At 41.1% G+C, this 13,641-nt stretch overlaps 1 protein-coding gene across 1 annotated transcript in view; it reads right to left on the minus strand.

The window, feature by feature from the left end:
- Positions 1–2,249: 2,249 nt before the first annotated feature.
- TRNAU1AP (tRNA selenocysteine 1 associated protein 1) overlaps positions 2,250–13,641 on the minus strand; it is a 13,388-nt gene continuing 1,996 nt past the window's right edge. The window contains exons 3-8 of the mRNA XM_010169038.1: positions 11,928–11,980; positions 10,530–10,661; positions 6,808–6,927; positions 5,229–5,391; positions 4,334–4,367; positions 2,250–2,386 (exon numbers count right to left, since the gene is read on the minus strand). Of these exons, the coding sequence (XP_010167340.1) occupies positions 2,250–2,386; positions 4,334–4,367; positions 5,229–5,391; positions 6,808–6,927; positions 10,530–10,661; positions 11,928–11,980 (639 nt within the window). The remainder of the gene's footprint in view (positions 2,387–4,333; positions 4,368–5,228; positions 5,392–6,807; positions 6,928–10,529; positions 10,662–11,927; positions 11,981–13,641) is intronic.

Genomic DNA, 13,641 nt, shown 5'->3' on the forward strand with positions numbered 1-13,641 from the left:
CTCATAAAAGTCTCCTCTATGCTTCAGATGCTGCAATAGTGGCCGGGAGCTGAAAATGAACATTAAGATGAATAAGTGACACACAGAAAAAAAAGCGCAGAGAGATTAACAGCTCAGCAGAACATTGGCTGAGATTCTCACAAACAACCCCAAAAGGCTGGCTCACACATCAAGGGAACGTGGCCCAAAGCCTCACGTCAAACTCTCTCCTACAGGGAGATGCATGAGCTATTTTAAGCTCTGCAGCACCAGTAAACAGGCTTCAGTGGGTAATCTTTGCTGGCTTCTCTGCTCCCAAACTGTTCTCTGCGTAAGGGCCCAAGGGTCTGTATGGACACAGCTCTCCTAGAAACTAGGGGATGACACTGATAATGGCTCAGACTCATCATTACAGACTTTCTTTCCACCAAGGCAGGTCCAAAAAGAGGAGAATAAAGAACATACAGGGTAGCACTGTTGCAGCACAGTAACAGAACAATCTAGAAAGCCTTTAACAGCAGAACATAAAGAAAACCTTCTTTACATCACCTCTGAAATGTCACTCTGTTGAGCAGGCACTTGTCAAGAAGAGGAGCATCATCTGAGTGTTCAGTACTGCTGACCAGCTACATCAGAAGCAAAAAAGCACTCTGCTCTCTTCCACCTCTCCACGGCCTCTGAAACACTACCAGCACACGCGGGGAACATTAATTTCCTTAAATTCAGAGTAACTGTAGGTTAGGACACTGTTAACAGCCCATCAGCACAGTCAGATGCACAGCAGGAGGCAAAAATTCACAGCAGATGAGAACACAAGGCTTCAGGAGTCCTCTAGTTCCACTTGTTCAGAAATACGCTAAATCCAGTCACCATTCCCCTTGTATTCACAGAGCATTTACCATTGCAGTTGAGAAAAACACCACAGACTAACAAAGATATCATAATTATGGACACAAACAAAGGCGTAGTAGAAGTAGGCTTTATGAAAGTATTTAAATTTTGTGGCAAATCTCTGCATCAACACGGGCAGGGAGGCAACTAAATGCTTTGCAGTAGCCATTTCAGTTACCAAACTATTTCTTGGAGAGACATTTATTACAGGTAGTTTCTCTGTTCCTATTTCTCAAAGAGTTTAAGGCACAAAAGCCTGAAAAGGGCTTAAAACATGTACATAAGTGCTATTATTTTCACTGTCACCACTAACGCAACATAATATTAGCTTAAATATATTGCTTGTCCATCCAGCTTATACAATATCCAGTAGAAAACTCGCTTTCCAGGTTACCAACAATTTGTTGCACAATATTATTGAAAAGATTGCTCTGACCCGTTTCCGCTGCAACATCTTCAGTTTCACCATATTCACTCTGACAGGACAGTGGAAGACGCTACGAAAACATCTTAATGAGACCATCGAGGTGTGTTCATAATGTAAAAAAAAAAAAGGCATGATACACAAAATAACATTTAGACAAGGTTGCTGGTAAAAGTGTTTTCAAATGCTTGACTGATGGGGAATTATTTCCTCAGACACAGGTGGAGAGGCAAGCCAAAGGTGTGAGCAACCACCAGGTAGAAGACATTGATCGGTCTGTTGTAGTTTTTTAACACTCCTCTCTGTCTTTACTCCCCAAAATACTCTTTAGGTAGATTGCTTAAGAACACCGAGCTATAAACTTGCTAGCTCAAGATCACAGCTTAGGTTAAGCAGAACATAAGCTTCCATCTACATGGTTCTTTCCCATACTCAAGTTACAGCAACCTTACCCAGTCACTAGAAAGCTTTTGAGACATTTTAGTGGCATCCAACAATGATTTTTTTAAAAGAACACATTTATGAGAGTTGGATCAAATGATTGAAGACAGTTAAATGGGCAGCAAAACAAAAAGATGGGCAGGAACCAAAATGCAAAGGGTAATTTTACTTAAAAGACCAACTTTTTTATTGTATGTTGGAGTAGAGTCTTTCCCCTGTGCCATCTCGTTGAAAGTTTATAAATTACAATTCCCAAGAAGTATTAAGAGTTCATTTCAAGACAAAAGGAATAAAACTGTTGCAGTTCTAACTTTCAACACGAATCAAAGTTACCATGATGCTCCTACGATACTCATTCTGTACAGGAAAGGTCACAGTCCTCCTGTACTTCGAGTAACAGACCTGGGTGGAGAAAAAGGGGCCACCCCTCAGTACTGCAGGATCCAGGTGCAGCGTAACAGTCCGGAGCGCACTGGCAGGCTGGTCACACAGACACAGTGCCTCAGCAACGAGGCTATAACACGGCTGGAATCTCTGACGAGACAGTGTCCAAAGGTTGCCAATGACAGTCCATCAAGGCATCGTAGAGCTCTTCACTCTGTTCCATAAACTGTTTATTTGCTTCATGGACGTCTAACTGAGGCGTTGGATCTAAAGGAGGAAAGACAAATAAGTCACGCGTCAAATGGGTTAGGAAAAAACCTACAGCCCGTAAACATCTTAGTTTTATTACAACGAATGTGAGGGGAGTCACAAAACATTCCCAGTGCTTGCCCAATCATGACTCTGACTCAATTAGCCCTAGGAAATCTTTCTGCAACGGGATAATAAATAACTACAGCCAAATACACCCCTCTTTCACAGAATCATAGTGGTTGGAAAAGACCTTTAAGATCATCGAGTCTAACCATAAACCCAACACTGCCAATTCCACCTCTAAACCATGTGCCTCAGCACCTTGTCTACCCATCTTTTAAATCCCACCAGGGAAGGTGACTCCACCACCTCTCTGGGCAGCCTGTTTCAATACTTGACTGCCCTTTGGGTGAAGAAGTTTTTCCTCATATCCAATCTAAATCTCTTAATATCCAATCTTTCCAGTGGTGATTGCCCCCATAGCAGAGTCAACAGAGAGAACGCATACCTGCACCTCGCAGCCCAGTGTAGCCACTTAAACTGCCAAAGAAGGTTGGGTTGGCACTAAGGCACCGGACTGCAAAGTGGAGGAGCGGAGGCGCAGGCACCCGTTCCGTTCTGCTCCCTCCACTACAGGGTCAGAGTGGATGGCTGGGGACGGTAGCATCTTAACGCTGCTGCAACAAGAGTCACCAGAGCTCGTCTGCCAAAGCCTCAAACATCTCAAAGCATTTCACAATTAGTAACCAAAGAAGTGCCAGTGACACCCAGTGAATTACATACGAATATGTCCCCTATTTTACAGTTGTTTGTAAAGCATTTTGGAGCTGGATAGCAACCCAGTGGGTACAATCCTGCTGCTGCCCATGCACACTTAACAGTTTGCAATAATTGACTCATCGTATTCCCCAAACCACTTGTAGGATGTGAAGCTCACCTAACAACACCCACAATCTAAAGCTCAGGTTATCGGAGTAGCATAACCACAAAGGTTTGTAAGCGACTCTCAAGAGAGCAAAGCTCTCTGGAGAAACTACAAAACACATCAGAAATAAAATGCTCGTAGACATGGTCGGTTTTAGCTACATTACAGGAGAGCAGAATTCAGAAAAAGGCAATACATTATTTCAGTTTCTTCCAAATTTCAACATATTAATTTAATCAATGAGAAAAAGACACCCCAGAGATATTCTAACTATAGCACTGGTGTGCTAGTTTCAGCACGGCAGAGAGAGGAAAGCTCTCCTGTAATGCTTTTAAAATCCATTAAGGGCTTTCTCATTGACATCATTACTGATACCTATAGATCCTGTAAAGGATCCAGCTGCTTCCTACTGTTACCATGTGATTTTAATTTTTATTGTTTTTTAAAGAGAAGATACACTACATTGTGCAAATTCCACTCAAGACAGAAATTTGGAACTGCTAATATAAAATTATTTTTTCTTGCCTCAATAAATGAAAACTGCATGTACATAACATCTAAAACCCCAGCGTAGTTTAGTGACCCATTTCAAGCAAAGACTGCTAAAGTCAGTATTTTATCAGTGTGCTCACTAATATTATCTCTTTTTAAACTAAAAACTCAGTGAGGTCTCCTGGGCTGTAAATCCCAAGATTTTATAGAAGAACAGAATATCTAGATTGTTTTTGCAGCATACCAGAAAAAAAAATACAAACAAAAAAAAAGGATAAAAGTTTGAGTACAACAGAAGATTAAAATCTCAATGCTAGTGAAGTCAATTAGTTTCAGTTCTGACAAGGTTCAGACTAGGAACAGCAACTGTAAAATAAGGATGCAATTGTGCTAGGTGATAGTGACCCACAAATTTTATCAGACCTCAGATTTACTCAAAGAGAAAAGTATATTCTGTATGGAAATTAAGGGCCACTTGGAGAAAGGCTATCTCTAACCAGTGCAGAACAGACAGACAACTTCAACATAGAACTTAAGAAACATACCTTCCAATGCATCCTCACCAACTTCTTCATATGTCTGCAAGAAAAAAAAAAACACCTTAGGACAGCAGATATTTATCTTGTCTTTTACATACACCACCTGTTGATTACTCCTGTCATACACTGACTTTTATATCTGACTTATTACAAGAGAATTCTACACACATAAGCCCTGTGTTCCACTCCCAATAGATTCCACAGGGGAGATCCCACACTAAATTTCTAACAGAGGAAGCAGTTCTTGAAATTCCTGTGGTGCAGCGGGTGGCTGTCCTGATCTGTTTTATCCTCTAAAACAAGGTTTTGTTGGTCTCTTCTCCCAAGGAACAAGGGACAGGACAAGAGGAAATGGCCTCAAGTTGTGCCCAGGGCAGTTGAGATGGGATGTGAGGAAGAATTTCTTTGCTGAAAGGGTTCTGAGGCATTGGAAGGGGTTGCCCAGGGCAGTGGTGGAGTCCCCATCCCTGGAGGGATTGAAGAGTCGTGTAGACACAGTGCTGAGGGACATGGGTTAGTCGGGGACTTGTCAGTGTTGGGTTCATGGTTGGACTCGATGAGCTTAAAGGTCTTTTCCAATCGAGGTGATTCTGGGATCCCAGAAGGCAGCCTTAGCTCTGTCTGTCCAACTGCCCATATCAAGAGAACCCTTCTACCATGACAACTGTATTAAGAGACCCTTTGTGCCCTCCAGACCTTTTTACCCCTCCTGTCCCAGCAACACCCTCCACACAGGCAACAGTACACACCACAGTCTGCTAAACAGTTTTGCTTCCTCATCAAGTAGCTACATTAAGGCCCCCAGATTTGAATATAAAATGTGCTCATCACCATTTTGTAAGCTACCTCATGTTTTCGTGCTGACAGGAGACTGAAGAGTGAGTAAGTTGTGCTGTCCTACCTGCATTGTGCTCTGCGTGTATCCATACTGGGGATAGCTGTAGCTGTAACTGCCCGTGTTCTGGTCGTAGCCCCACTGGGCGTAGTAGTTGTGATATTGTTGGTAATATTGGTTATAATTATAGTTGTACATCTGATTGTACTCCATCGATTTCACACGATTACTTAAAAAAAAAAAAAGCAGGAATAAGTTGCAAATAATACAGAACAATTAGGGAAAAAAGCAGTGAAATAGCTTAGAACACAACAGACATAGACAAGGCTTAGTCCAACGTGCAAATTTCAGTCTTTAAAATATATTCACTATTTACTGCAGCAGTATTTACCATTTACACACATTTGCAGAAAGAAAGAGGTGGTTTAAATTTAATGCCCTTTCCTGTACTCATATTCATCTTCATTAATAAAAATTGCTTTAATTCTTTATGAGTTAATTTAGTATCACTTCCTGGCTTTGGGAAGGGAAGAGTTCAGGATTATGAGCCTCAATTTAGAATAATCCTGAACCATGACACAGATTCTTGGGTCCCTGTTTCCTTTTGATAAATAGGATGAAGTTAAGTACTCTACAGCTTCCTGAGACAAGGTAGTGAGTCTTGCTTTACATGAAGAGTTAAAGACTTAGAGCCTTGCAAAAGAACTGTCTTTTCTTTATCAAGAATGGACAAAAACCTCTCTTTTCTGCCAGTGTCATACAGAAGCCTAAGCCAACGACTCATTGTCCCTGTTCCCACTGAACTGGGTGGTCTTCAGTGTGCTTATTTGGAAGAGCTCATGGAGTAAAAAGGGCTACAAGTAATTAAAAACATAAACTTAAACAGCCTGTGAGGTAACTAAAATTCCCCTTCCCAAGGAACTGGGAATCCCGCTTGATTAAGATTTGAAATAATGAAATGACAAATATTGTTTGAAAATGAAAATGTCACACAGAAAGCTGTGTCTAATGATGGAATTAGTGAGAAGTAGGAAGAGAGAAACATCAATCTTCTCACCACGATACGCCCCCTTTTTCTGCTTTTCTCTTCTTTATCCCCCCAAGACTTGAGGTCACTGAAAATCTAAATATTATTCAAATAGGGAGCAATGACTATTATTCATATTACCCTAGTGCTACGAGCCCCAAGTCAGACCAGGATCTCATTGTATCAGGTTCTGAACAAACACAGAAAAAAAAGTTAATCCCTGCCCCAAAAGACTTGGATTTAGTAGACATTATAATAGAATCAGCAAGGTAACTGAGCTTTGCTCTCCAGAAATCAATAAGCAGATCTAGACTATTTCAATTTAATGCAAATGAACATATACTTTACAAATAATCATATTTAAATACAGTGTGTGCACATGTGTGTATTTAATAATGTAAACAATTAAAAACAATTTAAAATGCTTAGTCTTGATCTAATCTTATAATTTTTTGAATTCCTGTGCATTCTGATACTCTACCTAATTCACTATTTGTGGGTATTCCTTCATTTTATGATGGAAACATCCAGGAAATGCAAATGTTAAAATATGTTAAAATACACATGATTTCACATCACACTGTTCTTATATAAAAGTCTGGCTGCTCTTATACTCACGCTTTTGGTATAGCCACGCTCAAGCGTACAGGTTTAGAACCCAACCCCACAGCTCCTTGACACTCTGTCAGCGCTCTTTTCTGTTCCAGTTCATCCGTGAATTTCACGAACCCGTAACCTCTGCAGAGATACAGAATCATAGAATGGTTAGGATTGGAAGGGACCTTAAAGATCATCTAGTTCCAACCCCCCTGCCATCTGCAGGGACACCTTCCACTAGACCAGGTTGCTCAAAGCCTCATCCAGCCTGGCCGAGAACACTTCCAGGGAGGGGGCATCCACAACTTCCTTGGGCAACCTGTTCCAGTGTCTGACCACCCTCACAGTGAAAAACTTCTTCCTAATATCTAATCTAAACCTCCCCTCTTTCAGTTTAAACCCATTTCCCCTTGTTTTGTCATTAGTTGTCCTTAGGAAAAGTCCTTCCCCAGCTTTCTTGTAGGCCCCCTTCAGGTATTGGAAGGCTGCTATAAGATCTCCCCGGAGACTTCTCTTCTCCAGGCTGAACAGCCCCAACACTTTCAGCATAAATTCAGAATAATAAATTTCAGAATAATTTGTATAAAACAAAACCAAAAATGCCATGCTGCTTTTTAAATATATTTACAGTGAAGTCAAAATTGGTTTTGAAAAACACCACAAATGAAACACTTTTGCTAGGGCTGGTCCTGCTTTTAGTAGAGGTTAAATGATTCCAGTTGCTTTGTTTTATTTGCAAAATGCTTGAAATGGTACGTCTAAGCTTTGGCAGCATGTTCAAGGGCTTGACAAAAGTAAAGCAGTTCTTGTGCCAGTGGATTCTGAGGAATCAGAAGTGAGCTGAGACTCTTCTCAAGATGTGTTGAAATGCATGAACAGACAGTATAGCAAAGCCTCAAATCTGTACTGGGAGGATACTGATAACTGAACCAGTTGCAAGTCAGCACAGGATTGACAAGATATAGGCACTGCTTATATCTCAAACTGCCCCACTGTGAAGGAAGACATTGTTTTTCTGTAGGATCAACTGAGAGACGCTTAATATGCTTAAAAAAAAAAAGAAATCTCTTTTTTTTTTAAACAGGAAAATATTCCAATAGCTTTCTGCCATTCCTCACAACAGCTCGGCCCCCTCAGCTTTCTCAATAGTGAACCCAAAAATGAGCTCTTCACGTCCAGTTGCTAAAACCTGCTCTGAGAGCACAATGTGAAGAGGGTTAGCACAGTGCCAGCAACCTCTCTGCTCTGTGGCAATCCCTCACCGCGGTGCGAGCAGAACTGTACATCAACCAGACAGAAAATACTCATTCCCCTCCAACCCCAAAGGTCCTTTGCATGGGATTCTGATGCTGTAGTGAGTCAGAAGCAATGCAACAGCATTCAAGAGGGCAGTGCCAGGATCCCAAGATGGGATGGGCTGCCTCACGCAGCAGAAAGATCAAAGACTTAGGTGTGGGAGGGGAAGAGGAATCCATCTAGGCAAAGGAAGGAGCTTGGGAGGGAAAGTGCTTGTCTACCTGGGGAAAAGAACGAGCCGTAAGCAAGGTGTAAACTTACAGCATGTTATCTGTTCTGTGGGAACTCTTCAACATGTTGTTTTGAAAGCGGCATCACCTAATACTTGTAGTAGGTCCACACTGGAAGCTATTACAGAGTAATTGGTGCCCCATAAAATGCACTGTCTTGCATAGCAAGCTCTACACACAAGTTCAAATCTGTATTTTAATACATATACGTATGTATGTATGTGTACTCTTCACATACAGAAGACCAAATCAAAGCTCAGGCTTATCTATACACAAACTGGATAATTAAGCAAGAGCAAAACTCCACATGTGTACACATTCTGTTTAACTTGCCCTCCACAAAAGGACTGTGGCAAATTAAACCAGGACAAGTCAACTTTTAAGTCAGTTTTAGGTGTTTGCACACAAAAGTGTTTAAGTTTCGAAGCTGCTACAAAGAGTCCTGCAGCTTTTTGGATGGGAGCAGGAGTGTGTAAGTGAAATTGGGAGTACTGGCAGTTCCAAAATAGAGACAGACAGATAAAGAGTTGGATGGAGTGTATAGGAATAGATGTTGAGCACAGCAAGGGAGACTGATTCTTCCAACTTTTCCAGACACTTAGTTTTTACACACTGATGGCTAAACCAGATTTTAGCACAGAAGAAAGCCCACCAAGAAATAATTTATTTGTGGCCAGGACCACCCTGGCAGACATTCTGTCCTGTCTCAGCAGTTAGGACAAGCCCCCAAGCCTGCACCCTCAGCAGAAAGCAAAGAAGCAGGCACAGCACTATGGCATCAGGCTCCAAGCTCCTCTCTTGCCTGGACAGGAGGTACTGGGAGGAGGCTTTCCTGATCTACCAGCCCCGGCTGGAAGGACCAGAGCTTCACCAGGCACGTCCACAAGCCCCAAGTTCTTCTCTCACATCACACTAACACCTGCAGTTGCTTCAGCTTTGAGTAACTGCACAAGTCACAACAAAGCCCCGGCAGCAACACCCCGGCACTGCTAGGGGAGAGAGCTGGGCTCTTCCCAGCAACAGGCCTTGAAGTCCTTGCTCCATCCCCGCTTCCCAACCTACCACAAATTCCCTTTTCCTGAGGTCTGCACTTCGGAACAGTTCCCAAAACCCAACTAATGGCCCAACCTGTATCACCCAACACCTATTTTGTAGGCAGAGATTGAAGCAGGTATAGAAAAAGAGGAACTGCTGGGTTTACACCTCTGAGGAGGAGGAGGTGGCACCTGGAGCCCACCCCAGCAGTGTCGCTCTCAGGTGAGGTGGCAGTAACAGCATGAGTACTTCACAGCCAGAGAGTGACATGAAGAACTTCATTTCTAGGGAAGCAGTACAGCACTGGAACAGGCTGCCCAGACAGGTTGTATTATCTCCATCCTGGGAGGTTTTCCAGGTGACACAATTCACGGCTGACCTGGTCTAGCACTGGCAGCAGTCCTGCTCAGAGTGGGAAGTTGGACCAGAAACCTGTAGAGGTTCCTTCAAACCAACATGTCTAAGACTGAGAAACCTTATGTGAGAAAGAGGTGAGATCTACAGCCGTATTCGAAGCCTTGTCACAATATTCTCATGGGAATTCTATCAGAATATTGTGTTTCATTGAAGCCATGTTCTGGTTTTTGCTGATCAACTGGTCCCTTTTCTAGGAAAATACAGTTTCATTTCCTGCTCTTTAGAAAATGTTTTAATAATTACAATTAATAACAATTTAATAAATGTTTTAATGTTTTAATTTTAAGAAAATTGACTTTTTCACATCTGTTCTTGGTGAGACATTTCCAGTAAAGATTACCAAGGCGGCTACTAAGTCCTTGATGACAATGAATCATAGCTTCGTTTGCCCTACCCTATTTGAAACAAAAACCTGTAAAGCTTTCACAGCAGCTTACACTCAATAGCCTGCAGACTGTAAAAGCACAATTCCATCTGAAAGTCCAAGGAGACAGTGTTTTGAGATTAGTTAGACATTTTTCAGCATTTTCAGAAGTACATAACTACTGTCAACACACAAAGGACATCACACTGACAGAGGAGCCACAATACATTGTGGTGACTACCAAAACCCAAGCATGCTGTAGACTGAATATCCAAGAACGCTGTATTTTTAAATAACTAAAATCTAAACTTGATAGAACTATTCTTTTTCCCTTGCTGCATTATATCTTTTCTGTTGTTGCATGTGAAGTGAAAGAAAAGAACGCATAAAAGATGACTTACTTGGATACTCCTGCCTGGTCCAAAACGACTTTTCCACCTCTACACGATGGATAAACTTTAACAAAAAATTCATATAACATGCCATCATCCACATCAGGAGTCAGGTCTCCCACAAAAAGTGAATATTCTGGACTAGAGAAATCAAAAGAAAACTTCTTAAGTACAATCACACAAAAAAAAAGAGGTGTGTTGAGTGACATTTATCTTAAACATTTAACTACAGAGAAAAGTGGTATTAAAGGACCATTTAATGGATACTTTAAAGTGTCACCAGTTAAGTAGCTTAGGTGATTAAAATTTTTATTGACACTGCTTTTCCAAGTGAATTCAAGCAGCACAACTAACCTATTCCATCCTGCTTTTGATTTAAAGATAATTTAATTTTCTAGTTCTCACAGGATATCTCTGGATTTCTAACATGGCAAGAAAACATTCATGTCTCATTGACAGCTTTGCTATTTCCAATATATTGATCTTAAATTATAATGTACAAATGAGATACTTTGATACTAGAAAGTTTAAATCTGTTAAAAGACACTTCTGACAAATCTGCTGTATCATACAAAAGGTAAAGGATAAAACTGACAGGCAGTCTAAGTTATCCTCCCTCTGCTAAAGACTCAGGGGGAGAGCTGCTGGAATCAGAAAGGCTGGAAACACGGAGTAAATGGAACTATAAGAATTAGTTACTGGATGTCAATCTCATTCTTAGTCCCATCTGTTGTGCTTTGATTCTAACCTAAAAAGACTTTTTGTGTTTTTTTTTTTTTAAATATCTAAAAAGGATCATAAATAATAATCTAAAATAAAAAGATACCTGTTGAGATATGACTAACATGACCCTAATAAAACCACAGGACTGCGTTGTTTTCACCCTTGTACACACCCTAATTCAGCCCGTGTGTCTCCTTACGAACCTTTCGATGGAGAAACGGGCAGCTGGGAGCACCTCTCTCTCTGTGCTGACTCTTGTGTTACTCCAGCCAGTTAAGCCAGGTGGTGTGAAACCACCACATTGATCATTATAAGTGCTAAACACATCCATGGCATTCTGATGCAGTATTCTGTAGTATTCTGATGGGATGCACCCACAGGTACATAGAAAGTGTCAACAAGCTCCAGCGTTACAAATATCTACAGCCTGTGCCAAGGCAGTTTAATGTCATCTACATTTTTAATTATGGGATTTAGTTATCTGGCACTGCTGGACAAAATGGTACAAATTTTAGTTGTATGCACCTCATGAATGCTCTCCTATCCAAATTTGTCAGCTGTACATCTTACCTGGCAACGAGGAACTTGTGAGTTTACCTATTTTGAATCCTCTTTGCAAGGCAATTAGAGGATTCAATTCAACATTAAACAGGCAAAACTGACATTTGAATATTGAGTGTTTACCTGTTATCGGGCTGTTTTCCATACGTTGCATAATTCAATTTAAATCGCTTTGCCTGAAACGAGGCAAAAATGAATCCAAACAATTAGCAAAAAAATACAATAAAGTTATTTTACACAACTTTCTCAATGCTGACAGACATTCAATGCCATCAGGCCAGCCAGTTACTGTACCAAGGATGACATTTTAATTTTACTTTAGTACAGTTATAATAATGAACATCAGCAAATAACCTGCACCGAGAGGTTTGGCCTGTCTTTATTTCAATGGTTTATAATCCCAGTGAAAGAAGTGAACGTTACATAGCATCAAATTTCTGAATCTTTGAGGAAAACAGAGGCACTAACAACAAATATTAAATGACTACTAATTTTAAGGTCTTAAAATGAAATGACAGCACAGACTGTTGGATATTTGTGATTTACTGACAGACCAGAATCTGTCACATCTGCAAATGGCATCAATCCCTGAGTCTGGAAGTATTGCTAAATACGTTGCTCTGGATGAGGTACTCATTCAGTAAGATTCAAAATTAAGGTTATTCTTAAAGAGTTACCTGTCACTGGACACAGGAGGCCTCCCTCAACTTTGTACCCGATTTTCTTTTTAAACAAGTTTCCCCAGAGCTTAGATTTGTGCCCACTGGCACATCTGGAACTTCTCACCCCTGTCCTACCAGGGTTCAGCAACTTGTGCCCAACTCAAATTTAAGTCTAGACCAAGATCTAAGGAGCACCTGATCTTCTGCCTCAAAATCCCAAGGATCTCAATCCCATGAACATTCTCACATGATGCTTAGCACACAATGACCCAGGCAGGCTCACTGCAGAGTGCGACGGTGATTGCTGTTTTCTTCTGAAACATGTCTGACCGAGGAAGAAGCAAAGGGTTGCACTCCTTTACAACAACACCAGTGTCAGAACTCTCCCAGAGAGTGGAAGACCTAAGCTGGATTCCCTTGTCAGCTTGAGGGGCTTCAAAACAACTTTTCTATCTCCCAACAGGCTTCCAAAGCGGATAAACCTCTGCGCTACACTGTGGCATAGCAAGAATTCAAAGGGAATTTGGCCAAAGAAAGCAAACCTCCTGTACCTTGTAGGATGTATTTTCTTTCCTCAAAGACAGCATAAATAATTCTTGGGAAATAGAGCAAAGACTTAACTCTAGGCTATAATCATGCTCCTAGTGTGCTTGCACATTCACTGGTGCACAGAGGTGCACAGCTCTTCCTGTGGAGCATTCACAAGCAAACACAAAATTTAGATTCTATTTTGAAGCACTTCTCATTGTTTTTTTTTGGATTTCGCTCTTCATCATAATATTTGGGGTTTAAAATAAATAAGAGACCTGAGAGTACTTCCACTCTCAGAGCTGGGGACACTAATTCTGTAAAACAAAGACAGCAACATGGCTCTCTGTTATTCCTTTAGCTGATTCAGTATTTAAAAATAAATAAAAGAGTGAGCCACACGCAGTTTTCTGTAAACAAGATAAAAACTATCTAAAGGCAAGAGAGGAGCTGGAGAGCTGCCTGCTGAGTGCACTGATTTCAGCTGCCTACAATGGATCTCTGACTGACATCTGTAATTCTCTCCATGTGTTATGTAAATCATCCCTCTACACAAACCGCGTTTTCAATTACGCTGTGGATAAAGGCGGCTATTCCCGAAACCAAACTTCAATTATTATATTACTCCTTGCAAGAGCTGCTCTCTT

Source organism: Antrostomus carolinensis, unplaced genomic scaffold (assembly GCF_000700745.2).
Source record: "Antrostomus carolinensis isolate BGI_N321 unplaced genomic scaffold, ASM70074v2 scaffold24185, whole genome shotgun sequence".
In the NCBI taxonomy this organism is placed as follows: Eukaryota; Metazoa; Chordata; class Aves; order Caprimulgiformes; family Caprimulgidae; genus Antrostomus; species Antrostomus carolinensis.